This window comes from Maniola hyperantus, chromosome 5 (assembly GCF_902806685.2).
Source record: "Maniola hyperantus chromosome 5, iAphHyp1.2, whole genome shotgun sequence".
NCBI lineage: Eukaryota > Metazoa > Arthropoda > Insecta > Lepidoptera > Nymphalidae > Maniola > Maniola hyperantus.
Genome location: NC_048540.1, coordinates 9237396 through 9253119, shown reverse-complemented (window position 1 = coordinate 9253119; position 15724 = coordinate 9237396). Strand labels below are relative to the sequence as shown.

The 15724-nt window shown below is 33.6% G+C and overlaps 2 protein-coding genes across 2 annotated transcripts in view; both read left to right on the top strand.

Moving 5' to 3' along the window:
- The window catches only part of LOC117982554 (endocuticle structural glycoprotein ABD-5-like), a 116807-nt gene extending 103069 nt beyond the window's left edge, over positions 1-13738 (top strand). The window contains exon 4 of the mRNA XM_069498491.1: positions 13728-13738. Coding sequence (XP_069354592.1) covers positions 13728-13732 — 5 coding nt within the window. The 3' untranslated portion in view covers positions 13733-13738. The remainder of the gene's footprint in view (positions 1-13727) is intronic.
- LOC117982376 (uncharacterized) overlaps positions 1-15724 on the top strand; it is a 43462-nt gene that overhangs the window by 19974 nt on the left and 7764 nt on the right. The gene's annotated exons all lie outside the window — the stretch shown is intronic.

The following is a 15724-nucleotide window of genomic DNA, read 5'->3' as shown; positions in this document are numbered from 1 at the left end:
GTAGAGCAAGTTATCGAGCCAACTAACCCGCGAATTGCGTAACGCACGACCGTGTTACGTAGGGCTGTCAAGTAACGACTCAACAAAGATCATATACAAGGAAAAACAAAAGTAAGTAAGTAGGTAAATAGTGACTGGCATCACTTAATTAACTCTCTAATTTAAATACATTCTGAACAATGGTTATCCATATTAGTATGGATTATAAATGCGAATAGACTATCTGTCTGCCTGCTGGCTCTCTCGGCTCATCCGTTTAAGCGATTTTGACGAAAAGCACAGAAATAACTTGCATGCCAGGGAATGATGTACGCTACTTATATCCCGGAAAATCTTTTAAAAAATTTTGGTCTTTAAAATCAGAAGTTCCCACGGGATTCTGCAAAAACCAAATCCACGCGGATGAAGCCGCATCAACATCTAGTCATAAATATTATTGTGCTACGTGTATTAATTATTTATCGGCCAATGTAAAGAAACAATTTCGTATACGTAAATTACTATTTGAACTATAACGGTAGAGTATTGATATAATGGTTTAGCTGCTTAACTTTAAAATTTATACAAATTAAAATTAATACTTTAATTTTAATTATATAATAAATTTATTTCAATTAGGTTTTATACCCGTAACTTATTATAGTCCGTTTTTATTAAATTAATGTATTATGTTTAGATAATATATATAATCTATAAATCGATGTATATAATCTACGTTTGATTATTTTATAGATAATCCGATTTTGTAGAAAGTAGTTTACTACTGTGAAATATCGCTATTTATAATAGTGATAATATTATTGTATACCTACAGAGTATGTTTTTCAATCTATAAAAAACCATATTCTAACAAGTCACTAATTTCAATAGATTTTCTTAAAAAATTTAAAAAACATGTGGTCTAGTTGTGGTATATTAGAAGATATACCTTCCTCTACTTAATATAAATTTTTTTCTATCTAACTCAGTAATCTAACTTAAACTAAGCAGCAGAGAATAGCAACCCTATGCCCAACCTAGACATGTAAGCTGCGCCTCCAGCCACCGCTCTCACGGCTGACCATTAGGATACACCTACTAATTTTATAGAAACCTGAATCTATGGTAGTAGGTAGGTACAAAATATGACCCGCTTTCGAAAACACAAATTTATGTAATGGCTATTACCTACCTACCTACCTACCTGTTGACACAGGAAAGAAGCACGATAAAAAGCCCTCTGCTGTAATTCATTATGTGCACTGGTGCACATGCTTATGATATTACTTAGTATCATCCATCATATCACATCTCCATCTATCATCTAAGTATATTATAAATATTTGTTGTTTTATATGTTTCATTAGATTAAGAATCAGGTTAACGTACTGCATACAAACTAATAAGTCTTTAAAATTTATCTACTTACTTATAACTTTTATGATTTTGTAAAACGTTTTGAAATAGTAAAATGTTATGAAAGTATTTTTATTCGTCTTCCAATTTCACAGTTTATACTTTTAACGTTGCCTTTATTTTAAATTTTACAAGTGAACATTTTAATTAATGTGAATTATTTATATAATACCAACAAAATTACGATATTATTAAAAAACAGTAGTGATTTAAAATGGTTAAGTTCAAGTAGGTAATTTTAAATCAAAAGTAATTAAAAATGTTTAAAAAAAGGTTAATGTTTCATTATAAATCACAATCGCTTTTGTCCACAACTCTATCCGCACATTTTTTTGTCGTACATACTTTTATATTATTATGTATTAATAGGTGTCATAATACAATAGGATCTTGGACTGTTTTATAAAAAGTATCTCGCCTATTGTTCGCATAACTAAATTGCAGCTCAAAAAAAAATCCCGCAGAAATTACTCTACTTTATGTTTAAAAATTGAAAAATATTTGTCGTTTAATGTTCTATTAAGAAGTATGTGGTGTCTACAGAATTCATTAAATTAAATTAACATCGAATTAAAACGAATAAACTTAAATTCTTTTGCCATATTTTATTTTTACTGTAACCAGGTAAGCTATTTGTATTGCACGTTACAAAAGTCTTATTTTTAAGTTATAGATTGCCATCTTGCAACTTTGAATTCGGATTAAATTACCTATTACAAAATGTATGTGACGCTTTAGCATGTCGGTTCCGAAATCTATCTTGACCTCTATCTATGTGATAGACGCCTACATATATCTACGGAAAGAGTTAATTTAGGATATGTGTTATTAACCTTTGCAAATTAAGTTTGCACCGGTAATAATTCTAATATGCCTTTGACTTTGCAATGCAAAATCAAATATTGATGTAATTGTGCCCGTCCATTTTTTCCGTGGCATAGGCTATTATACAAGATTTTAGATAAAATCTTCGTAACATCCAGGCAAGCTAAGGTTAGGACTGATTACTGATGTGTAGATGTACCAAAAATAATGAGCCTCGTAGTATTTACCCGTGGAAGATGTGAGGACTAAAAGAATTTATTTAAAACTCCAATGCAAACAGCTGATCGCGGAAATGAATTTGGAAAAACTTCTGTGGAAGGACCGTTTGATCAAAGTTCAAACGTTTGTAAAATAACAGAGACAAAGAAAGAACCTATAGCACTAACTATTTGGTACTACACCTCATATTTTGTCTTATTAAATATGGTTTATCAAACACACAGCACACTGTATAGATTGATACATTGGCTTGCCCCGTTAGAGCAATATCTTCTTCTTCTTCTCGTGTCTCTCCACTAATGGAGGATGGCATCATTATAATTTCCTAACTTTCGCCAAACGGAAAAGTTGTGCAATGTTGACTATCCAGGTCCAGTCTCGAATGTTCCTAAGCTACGACTATTTCTTTTACCATCAACGCTTCTCCTTCCCTTGAGCAATATAGGCCCGGTCTAAACCCAATCGGCCCTTACGATAGCGGTCTAACAAATTCGATAATAGATAAAGGTAAATCAAGGCCAAGGTCGCAAGTTGTGATTCATTGACACTATAATATCAATGTTTTAAGGTTCCGTTTTAAGACAAGGCACCCTTATAATTTCGTCCAGTCCGTCTGACCGTCTGTCCATCTGTTCGTGTAACAGCCAATTTAAAAATAAACTACAAGTACTGTAAAGTAGAAATTCAGTCATAGAAACCTGTTACCGCTATACAGCGGTATAATTAAATCATGAAAAGCGAGTTTACATGGTGGGTAGGTACATCCTCCTAAACACGAGAAGTGAGAATCGAAAAATTAGGTTTACCCTCCAAGGGGGATGCTTTGTTAAATAGCTACAAAGTCATTTAAGTAGGTATAGGTTTCTTGGACAGTTTTTGAAAAAAACTACAGTATAAGAAATAATCGCCGTCAACATTTCTTGCAACTAGATCACTACGGAACCCTACCTTATGCGTATTTTGATTTTTGACACGCACTTCACCAGTTTCTTAAATTATTCACGTGATAAGCAAGAAGATGACTTCCTTTAATAATTAACATTAATTAATTCAAATATCTAACACGTGCCTATAACTATAAATTCACACCATCACTTACCGTCATATATTTTTTGTAGGTCATCGTAACATCTTACACAAATTGAAGATAGATTTCCTAATGCAAACGTGCTTAATTTGTAATGCTCCAATTATTACAGGCATGTTGTCATCGGAAACACTTTTTACATCTTGCTTACTATTTATTAAGGAAATGTAAATCTTTTTTATGGTACTTACGCGCTACATCAATTAGTACTTACCTATCATAAAATGTATTATGTAAATGCTCAATTTGAAGCGTGATCTAATTAGCAACTGGTTGTCAATTTAGGTGTATGTACTTAATTTGCATGATATAACCGATCTACATCCGTGAAATAATGCAACATTTAGTTAAATGGGTATTTAGGACGAGGTAATTTACTTAATATCTTGTACAATACATTGTAGTTTATTAGTTACTTCAAGTTTATTTATGTAAATATTTTGTGGGTATTTAATATTTTATAAAGAATATTACAGTAAAACTTAAAGCTAGCCTTATCTTGCTATGAAAAATTAACATTGCAAAATATTTATTATAATTATTGAGGTACTTAAGTATTAGGTATCCCTATGATATTAACCTCTTATTTATGTAACAGGTAAAAATAATTTAAAAATGTTTACATGGGGTTGAAAACAGTACCTAGGTTTATTAAAAAAACAAAGCAATAAAACTGAGCTTATATTATATTGCAGTTTATAATCGACTTTCAAAAAAGGAAGAGGTTTTCCCATAGATAAAAGAAGTAAGCTGTGGATAGTGTAGTGGATTACATATTTATCAATTTTGTTAGATTTAAGTCGTACCTAGTTTTAACTTTTAATATGCAATTGTTTACTGTCCCAAATAAAATAAAATAAAATAAAAGAAGTAATTTCTCTAATCTCTGAAGTTTTTTTTAATTTGGAGAAATGCTTTATGTGAACAGCTAATTTAATTCTGTTGTTCGTTGCCCTTGAGTTAACAATGTTGCAGTAGAGTCCTACTGACTACAGTTCACACAATGAATTACCTACTATTAATAATAGAAGGTCTTTGCCAAAATTACCCACGTAGCCATGCATCGTTACAAACAACACAATTGCAATTTAGATGCGCCCACAAATCTCAATAAATCAACATAATAACAACACTAATACAAGTATAGTAATGTACCCTAAGTCCCTACCTATATTGATAATTTCAATTTATAACGATACTAGCTAGCTTATGCTCGCGACTTCATCCGAGTGAACTATAAAAATTTCAAACTCCTATTTTACCCCCTTAGGGATTGAATTTTCAAAAATCCTTTCTTAGCGGATGTCTATGTCGTAACAGCTATCCGCATGCTAAATTTCAGCCCGATCCGTCCTGTAGTTCGAGCTGTGCATTGATAATTATCAGTCAATCAATCAGACATTCAGTCAGTCAGCTTTTCCTTCTATACTTACATATAGACTAGATGATGCCCGCGACTTCATCCGCAATATAGGTTTTTAAAAATTCCGCGGCAATCTTTGATTTTCCGAGATTAAACCTAGCCCATGTGTTTATTCAGGGTATAAGCATCGAATAAATGACAAGATATGGTCAAGCGAACAAAAATTTTCACGGTTTAGAAACCAAATAAATCAGCACCACCTCTTAGAAACTAATGAACGACCCGTTTGAAATCCAGACTTCATTGAGGTTTCAGTGGTGCTATAGCACCAGTGAGTCGGTGCCATTTTGTTTGTTCAATAACCCTGTCTATACAAAGTAATATATATATAAGTCAATGGGTATAAGCTATCTTCATTCTACAGCCAAATCGATTCAGTTATTATTTCATACAAGAGTAACAAAAATAATATCCAATCATCCAAACTTATTTATTTTGTTATTTTATTACGAAAGCTTACTCTTTAATGGCATAATATTTTGTAGAGTAGCCTCAGGTAGGTGTGTACACCTATTTTGTGAATTTTTCAATCGTTACATCTATCTTTTGGATGAAAATTGCGGCTATTGCGCTAGTGATATGATTTGAGCCTCTGAATGACAGAATCTCTATGCTTAATTTAATTCAAGCTACAGTATGTTACAAAATTAAATATTGAAGAAATTTCATTTAGGGGTCTCTAGCCAATTATACTCATAACGTGGTTTTGATAGGTCCTACCATTGATGTTGGAAATCCCCTATTATTCTAGGGGTACTACCTATTCGATGGCACAATTAATAACAGGTAGGATACTTGTACATAATGTAATTTGAAACTATACCAGATGTTGGTATTATTCTGTTGAATAATTATTATAAACATAAATAAAACTTTGATAAAACACACATGACATATCTAGTGCGTAATTCCATCATATTATCATAAGTATTAAACTAAGTACAGTAGGTATTATAAAAGCAGAGGAGAAGTATCGTGAATAAAGGGTTAAAACAACACTATCTTTACTCATAATAATATTTTGACGTCTGCTAAAGTAAGTAAGTACCTACTTGTTGACAATTTTTATTAATTTATTTCAAAGATCATCATTGAATAGAGACAAGAAGATAGACAATAGAGGTAGAGACAGTTAAAGTAGATAGGTTTTGCGGACCAAAAATCACAAGAAAATTCTATAATATTCATTTAAACTAACTCCAGACAGTCCTATCGATACTGTGATAACTTCAGAGGTAAAAATAATAGGGCTTACTTTAAAATATTCACACGACTACCTAAGCAAATTAAGGCTTTCCTTGCAGACTAGAATACCAATCTTATCTTTACGTTATTCAAAAACCATTTTGCGAGGCTTCAAATGCAAAATTTGACTATGAGTAAAAAGTCAAATTAATTTTAAATTAATTTTATTTAAGAATTATAATTTTACTTAGATAGTTTAAGTCAATTCGATTGCAAAGTTACAAAACCACTAAGCGTAGGTTGCCCACGTACTGTGCGTATCATAATAATCAGGCAACTTTACATTTATTATTCAAAGGCACAACATATTTTATAGGAGTAATAATTATATTATTGCCTTAGATAAATAAAACATAGTCTATGATTACTACTTCATACATATAACATTAGAAGGCCTAAGAGTTGATAACAACCTTTGCATAGCAACAAACGACACTTAGGTATCTAAAAATTCAATTCAAGTCCCAATTTTGATATAAAATTAATGTTTAGTAAATAAAAATAAAATCTAGAGCAAGAAAAGTGTAGGTATTTCCAAATGCCAACACTTCTATAGCGTCGTACTTACGAAGCTTTTGGGCAAACAAATCGTAAATACCTATTAGTCGGTACAAGCAATCTATATGCTTCTAGAACACATAACTCATGTTGAAGCCAAAAAGGGAAAAAGTACTTACTTTCAGTTGTAACGTGGCTTTGCCTTCCGATCCCTTCTTAGGACGAATAATAATTGATAGAAAGGTTATATATAGGATTCAATGTAAAGAAAAAAAAACGATAGATTGGTGGGTTCCCAACGAGTCATACCCAATTGTGTGACTCGTTGGGAACCCACCAAATTTCCACAGTTATGTAACCAAAACGGAATCTTAGCACCTTGACTCCTTGCAGTACTCCTTAACTCTTATCTATTTGTAGCTTCTGGCGTAGCCCATTTTTTGTAATTTGTCACTTTGAACAAAAGCTTCTTTAGCACGACGCCAGAGTGAACGACGACGATATGTAAGTTATGGCAGTACCGTATTGACATCAAAAAGTATATTTCAGACACCAGTTGTACCAACGATTAAAAACTTCACTACTCGATAAGGGAGGCTTTTAGTTAGTATCAATTTTATATATTATTTTGTTTCAATCTTGCATAACTTGCATTTATGGTAAACGTGCACACAAAACTCGCTATCACTTACTACTTAACTCAACTTGAGCAGTTATACGCTTACATTTTATTTTAGTTACGCCCATATCTATACCAATCTAAGCGGGTCACGAAGTTTATGTAAACCGGCGACAAGGTTTGACTCACCATAGCATTAGTATCGTCAAACTCCGTGGGTGAAAGCGACCAGTTAGTATCCTTCTCGATGTGGCCTGGTAGGTACATTTCCGCAAAACATCATTGGATGCAAGATTTCACATTCTTCAATCATTTAATTGCTAATGTAAGCGTCTGAGTGAAACAAGTAAGGAACCTGGCACAGGTGACAGGAAGTTTACTTGTAATTGACCATAAATGCATCTTATTCGTAGACTCGTCCTCCTCCACCAATATAATATTTAATGCGTAAATGGAATGCACTGGACCATATTTGAAACGGTTCGTTAAGTTTTACACATCATCATCATCAAGCCATCGTTGGCTTGCTACGGAGCAGGTGTCTCCTCTCAAAATGAGAAGGGTTGGCCATAGTAGGTATACCACGCTGGCCTAGTGCGGAGTGATGTTTGAGAACGTTATGGAGAACTCTCTGGTGTGCAGAATTCCTCACGATGTTTTATGATATTTTAATTACTCAAAATGTATAGAAGAAGTGATATTTTAATTACTCAAAATGAATATAAATTCCGAAAAATTAGAGGTGCCTGGGATCGAATTCCCGACCCAAAGGAAAAGGAGGAAAAGGAAGAGGAAGGGGAAAAGGAATTAGACGTCCTAACCGCTAGGCTATCACGGTATTAATGGTTGAATGCCTTATACCACAAAATACTAAGTATTATCTACTACTTAGGTACTTATACCCATACCTCATTCATCATTCATAACTTACAATTTCGTCTCCAAACGCAAACTTCGCTCATTAATCAACAAACAAAGAATAGCACCTCTGACTTCCGCCTAATTAATTCTTGTGCTAATATTTATGTAGGATCTAATCGACCATAATACTTCATTTTCCAATTAATTTTATGCCAATTATGCCCTACAAAAGCATTTAGAGGCGATACGCAGTTTGCTTTCAACTCATTTCGATCGGCGTCACATTAATATGCTAACATGAAATAATAAACCTACCTAACGTAGTAAATCTTGATCTTGAGTATATTAAGCTATTTAATTTAGTATTAGATGATATCCGCAGCTTAGGGTTTTTAAAAATCCCACAAAAGACGGACAGGCACACTTTCGATTTTATAACATTTTAGTATGGATTCGCCAAATTCTATGATAGCTGTTGTGTGCCAGTTACATGAACAATAATGAAAATGTAATGTAACAACAAAGACTTAATACTAATCATTGGTATGTCCACTTAAGCTTCAAATAGAAAGTGCATTCCGTAAGAATGGCTTGTGCAAAAAATTGTGTAACAATATAATTAAATACATACATTGTTTTTTATTGGGCTTCCGATTGGACATGTAGGGCTTGTTTTAAACAATGCGTGCGCGCATATTTTCTCATGTGACCGTTCACGTGATTTGTATCTCAAACACAACGTTCTTAAAAATCTCGAAACTTTATCCACGCCAACATTCTTTGGTGACCATTAAACAGTCTATCTAAAGTCCAAATCAGTATATAATTCTTGTTAAAATTCATTAAATGCAGTAATATTTTATATGTTGCAAGAAATTAGCAATTGGTAACAAAATGGGTAGGTTGACGATAAAAACTATTCCTTTCAAAAGTCACGTTTAAAACCGGACAGATCGTTGAATGGCGACCTAAAAACGCAAGACTTAATAACTAAATAATACCTAATAACCAATATGAAAGAAAAAACATTTGTTTTTATTATAAAAATTATTATTATTCTTCTGTTTGAACCAGGGAATACCAAACACGACAATATTTAAATTAAAAAGATATGGATCTCCAGTGGGCACACAATCGGCACCGTGACTGTTAAGTAGATAGATTGTCACGAAAATATAAGATGTAAATGACTTAAAAGTTAAAAAAGATTAATTACACTAATTTTATTGTAAAAAAATCATTACACACATTATAAATCCAAAAGTGTATTTATTGTTTTGTTGACTCTTAAATCATGTCGCAACGAATTGACGCGAGTTTTCATATTGGATACCTGTTAGGTTAAGACGGCAAGTGATATAGATTAATTGTTATCAAACAAAAAGTTTCCATGAGATTTTAAAAACTGCGGGCATCAACTGCCTGTATATACTTAAGTGTTATAATAATAGAGTTGTCTTATAATTTGCTTATACCTAATAAAGATACCTTTATTAATATAAGTAGGTACAGGTGCATTTAAAATTAAGTTTTTATAATATATGTAGATAAATATTTCTTAAAAAGTTCATAAATAATTTAAATTTAAATTGGTCATCTACAAAACATTTTTTTACTCAATATAATAATGTATCATGCAATGAAACAAGTGGATTTTGAAATGCAAGAAAATATATACAAAGCCTACTTACTTTTTATTCCAAGCCGTTTCCAAATTAACAAAGACAAGCAAAATGCTTACATAATCCATAACAATATCTTTAAAGAAAATCACGTACGCCATTTCATTTAGGTTACGCATAATCTGTAATGTTGGCAGCGTTGCACTCAGTTACTTCTTACGTCAGATGCTTTCATCGCGTGAGAACCTGCGCCTTTGTGAGCATTCGCGCATCACTTTCGTTGTTTCCGGAAAAGTTTTTAACTGAAGCAATTACAAATATTTCATAAATACTTTATTCAAACATACCTATATAATAATATCGATTTAAGTAGTTCTAAGTTTTCAGATATTGAACTAATACTTATGTAGGTAACCCAGTGATACATTTGCTGTTTATTAAGATTTGTTGATTTTATTCGATTTCAATCAAGAACCAAGAACATGTAGGTCTACTTGTTCGTCATAACAAATAGTAATTAATTCAATGGACTAGGAATGTAGCGTAGCAGTAACTAAGCGTCAGCAAATTGCAAACACTTTTGATATTGAAACTTGTAAAGATTAATGATAGTTTTATTTGCTCGAATATGGTTACAAAAAAGATGTTATTACTTATTGGTCGGTTCCAACATATTATTATACCATCTGCTATGCAAATATTAAAAATCATTTACAATTATAATTATTATTTTATCTTTCAGCTAATAGGTACTCAAACTCTGTACTTCCGTGTAACGTAATAGTATTTTCTATCTTTACTAATAATCGTGTATCGAAGGTTCCGGTTAAAGGTCTCATCTACAGCTAAGCTTATTATTTATTGGAGAAAGCTTCGCATCCAATACACACTAGAAAAAGATGATTTTGTCAACATAAGTACCTACTATTATTAATTTTAAGTCTGCTTTTTTTCTTTTTTTTAAACTTGAATATTATTAATTTAATATTGGGCTAGCGCATTTATATTATTCAAATTGGTACTTTGAATTAAAAAAGAAAGAGTAGGCAAAAGATCCCTTTAAAAAATAACACAATAGATTAATCCTCACATGTTTATAGGTACAGCCCTAAAAAATCTGCACCCAAACGCAGAAATCTCTCATTTTACTAATGCAAGATCTACTAGGGTGCTTATCCCATAGTCTTTTATAATAATATTGTACTCGATAAACATTACTTACAAGGTTAGTACATTAATGCGTGCAATGCGGATTTGCGCATTTTGAGCCCACACAGAGACGTGGGCAGCGCCCACAACACGAAGGACATGGTCCAATGAAACTGGAGACATAGCTGCAGAGTAATGTACAAACGAACTTCGAAACATTTCAACTACCTGAATGATTACACGCCTACCTATTTTGCCGGTGATCTCATATCTTGATGTCTCCATCATGGTCGTAGTAATTAGTCATGAGAACTAAATTTTAATTGGGACATCATAAGTATGTGTGGGGACTACGGAGAAAAAAACACCCAAAAAACCGTCACAAACACCAACGCGGAAGCTTAAATAAATTATACCTTCTATATAGGTACTAGCAGATATTCGTAATTTCCACTTCAGGTACACACTTCCATTTTAGGTATAGAGTTATATCCATAATCCATATAGTTATACAACAAATATTGACCTTAAAGGCCTTGCTCATCGAACCAGTAGAAATAGAAAACTCTTGTTAAAAAATCCTGGGAACTGCAGCTGAGCCTAGCTATACTGTAATACAAATAACTGTATTCCTATCAGATGCTCGTGATTCTTGTACAAGATATGTAGGACATCACTATTTGCATTATAGTTGGTGCATCGGCGGCATGCAGTAAAGGAAGACAACCTATGTGAACTGTATGACGTAAATTGCACAGAAACCCATTACGTCGCCCATATCGGCTAAAGTCGCCGGTCTATTTCATATCCATTTACGGTTATCGCTGTACCGCTGTATGCTGTATCCATGAATCACGGGACATTGCCAACATCGTCATAGCTCGTGACTTTTGTGAATGGTCAAAAAGACTAGTTAAGTATGGCTAATGTTGAAATACTCGGAAAGTACCGTTTAAGTATTTCATTGCGTAACATTAGTTCAGGAACGAAGTGCAAATTAAATACTTGTAACAGTATAGCAATTTTACGTTCCTGAATTCTAAGATCAATTTAACACTTTATTGCTGTCATCATCAATCTAAAAAATAATTAAGAAGGTAGACTATGATTAAGAAGGAAACAAGGTATTTAAAGAATCTGTACCTAGATGTTAGAGAATATACGTTTTTTTGAGTCTCAATTTCTTTTTTTCTAGGTTTCTTGCCTTTCTCATCAATCTTATAAAAACGAAATTGTTTGAGAAGGTACCTATAGTCCGCGACAGGTTGAGATGGCAATCGCTCCGCACACCCGCACGTCACCCGCGCTCGCCCTCACCGGCTTAGCGCGGGGGCTGTGTGGGTGTGCGTGACGTTCCCTCTCCGATTGCTATCTCGACCTGTCGTTCGTGATTAGTTAAAAAGTTTTCAAGCAGTTCAGCTTTCATTTCAAAATATTTTTTATCATTTTACTTATACTTATGTATGAAGAAATCCTGATGTTATTATTAGATCAAAGACGGAACATTCCCATGTTACTGTGGTAATTGTTATTTTGGTATGGAGTCCAAATAAATACTCGCCTTACATAAGCAATTAAATATTCAAATGTTTTAACGAAAATATTATGAGGAAACCTACATGTCCTAAAGTCCAAATAGCCTTCTCAAGCAGTGCGAAATCTGCCACTTGGGCAGCGTTGTGGCTGTAAAGCTTTTTTATTCCAAGACGTGACCTCAGTAGTGGACAGGCCATAGGTTGAGATGATAAATGAATAAAAAATGTTTTAGTAAATTATAGTTATATTTCAAGGGCTTGCAGGAGCGGCAACAGGTACAGGCTCAGGAGCGACGGGAAGGTGGATCCCCTCCATTTTAGCACCACCTAACCCAGCGCTGTACTTTGTGATATAAGTCTTGCCGTCGTCGCCGACGTACGATACTTCTCCTTCAGTGATTAGCACTTGTCCACTGCCATCAAGTGAGGGTACGAGACGTCCGCGTTCCTTAACAATGGTTCCTTCCGCTGTTACGTACCGCAACTCATACTGCCCGAATTCATCGTGCACCTCACTGTGCTCAAGCGCCGGTAGAGCACGAATCGCAGCTAATTTATCACTATTTTCAGTTGGGGCGGCTGAGGCCACAGCGATCAAGCAAAGGCTAACCAAAAGCTGCAAATTGAAACAACATTAGATACTTGTATGGTCGTTTTGGATATCTATATATATAAAAGGAAAAGGTGACTGACTGACTGACTGACTGACTGAATGACTGACTGACTGACTGACTGACTGACTGATCTATCAACGCACAGCTCAAACTACTGGACGGATCGGGCTGAAATTTGGCATGCAGATAGCTATTATGACGTAGGCATCCGCTAAGAAAGGATTTTTGAAAATTCAACTCCTAAGGGGGTGAACGCGGGTTTTGAAATTTTGTAGTCCACGCGGATGAAGTCGCGAGCATAAGCTAGTTTAATATAATTCTTACTTATATTTTTAGGAAATACAAAAAGTTTTAAGCGTGCAACAAAACCTACTTTTTAATAACAAACACGCAAAAAGCAATTTTTTGTAAATAAATAAGTACTCTTCATCCTCTTTAATAAAGATAATTGATTTATATTCATGATATTTATAATTAACTAGCTTATGCTCGCGACTTTGTCCGCGTGGACTACACACATTTCAAATCTCTATGTCACCCCCTTAGAAGTTGAATTTTGAAAAATCCTTTCTTAGCGGATGCCTACGTCATAATAGCTATCTGCATGCCAAATTTCAGCCCGATCCGTCCAGTAGTTTGAGCTTTGCGTTGTTAGATCAGTCAGTCAGTCACCTTTTCCTTTTATATATTTAGATTAAAATTATTACTTATTAAAATTTATGAGAAAAACTAAAATATAATAAGTAATACTCACCAGATTCATTTTGTTTAAGTACAGGGTTAGTACAACAATGAAGATGTGTTCAGAATAATTGCAGTTTCTAAACTGATATCGAATCATCAGAAAGTATTGCTTTTAAAGGTCCTAATGAAATTAGTGTAATTGTGTTACTTGTAATTCTTAATCACAAGATTGAGAAATAAAATATTAAAATGCAATTTGCGTAATAGCTATCCTATAGGTAGTCGTTAAATGAATGCAGTCTAATAGACTGCATTTTTCACCATCCATTATTATACTTGTTTGTGTAGATCAACTCAAAGCACCCTTAACTTGTTAAATATTTCATTTGTAACCTTTGATTGAAATTGTATTTCCATTTTAACCCTATGGGGAAAACTTTATTTTACTTTTAGGTAATATTTTTACAAATATTTTAAAACATTGCAGCAAGTAAATAGTTAGTCGGTAGAGTTGGTTACCTACATGTTTAGAAGCTGTTTATTTAATTGAACCGAAACTAGCAGAAACCTTAAACTTCGTTTTAATCTAAATATATGAAAGGATAAGGTGACTGACTGACTGACTGATCTATCAACGCACAGCTCAAACTACTGGACGGATCGGGCTGAAATTTGGCATGCAGATAGCTATTATGACGGAGGCATCCGCTAAGAAATGATTTTTAAAAATTCATCTCCTAAGGGGGTGAAATAGGGGTTTGAAATTTGTATAGTCCACGTGGACGAAGTCGCGAGCATAAGCTAGTAATAATATTAATAATACGTAAAGTATAAGCACCCCTACAACAAAAGGTTTTTTATAGATTTGCATAAACAGATTTGTGTTATGTAAAACTAGATGATGCCCGCGACTTCACCCGTGTGAATTTAGGTTTTTTTTTTAAATCCCGATGGTACTCTTTAATTTTCCGGGATAAAATGTCGTATATGTCCTACCTCGGGATGTAAGCTAACTCTGTGCCAAATTCTATCAAAATCGGTTAAACTGCTCAGCCGTGAAAAGCTAGTAGACAGACAGACAGACACGCTTTCGCTTTTATAATATTAGTATGGATGGATGTAATAATCTTTTGTTAAATGATAAATTTTTGTACTTACCTACCTATATATTTTGTAAATTAATAAATAATAGTAGGTCACTCTAGTTTTCATACTTTGCCATAGTAATTACTATTGGATCACCCTTCATCATGATCAACCCATAGCCGGCTCACTACAGAGCACAGGTCTCCTCTCAGTATGAGAACGGTTTCCACCACACTGACCAAGTGCGGATAGCGGACTTCACACACCTTTGAAAACATTATGGAGATCTCTCAGGCAGGTTTTCTTTGTTGTTTTCGATGTTTTCCTTCACCATTATTAAAGCGAGTGATATTTATAATTTCTTAAAATGCACTTAATTCCGAAAACCACCGATCTCCCATATATAACCCCTATCTATCACATCTATAGGGATCACCCTTAAAGAATTTAAATAAAAAATATTACCTACCTACCAGACTGATTAAAATTCTCAAGTATTCACGGGTATATTAATTAATGGTCACTACAATCTACATAACAATAGCATGTCCATATAAATATTGTATTTTTAATCCTTGACCATGGAAAATTTATGGAGAACAGTGGTCATGGTTAAAAATAAAACAAACATTGCAAAAGGGGTTAAACATCAGATGAACGTTTTTGTAAAAGTTTTTTTTAAAGAAAACGCGTAACATTCTTCTTCCTTGTTCTCGAAGTAGGTAACTAAATACGATAAAAGTGTAGCGTGTGAGTTTCGAACTTCGAACCCCTGATTATGAGTTTCGGTGTGTGAGTTCGACTGACGAGGGCGACGTTGTGTAGCCAGTCTAATCCATACCTAATTTAAGGGTGTGCTTTA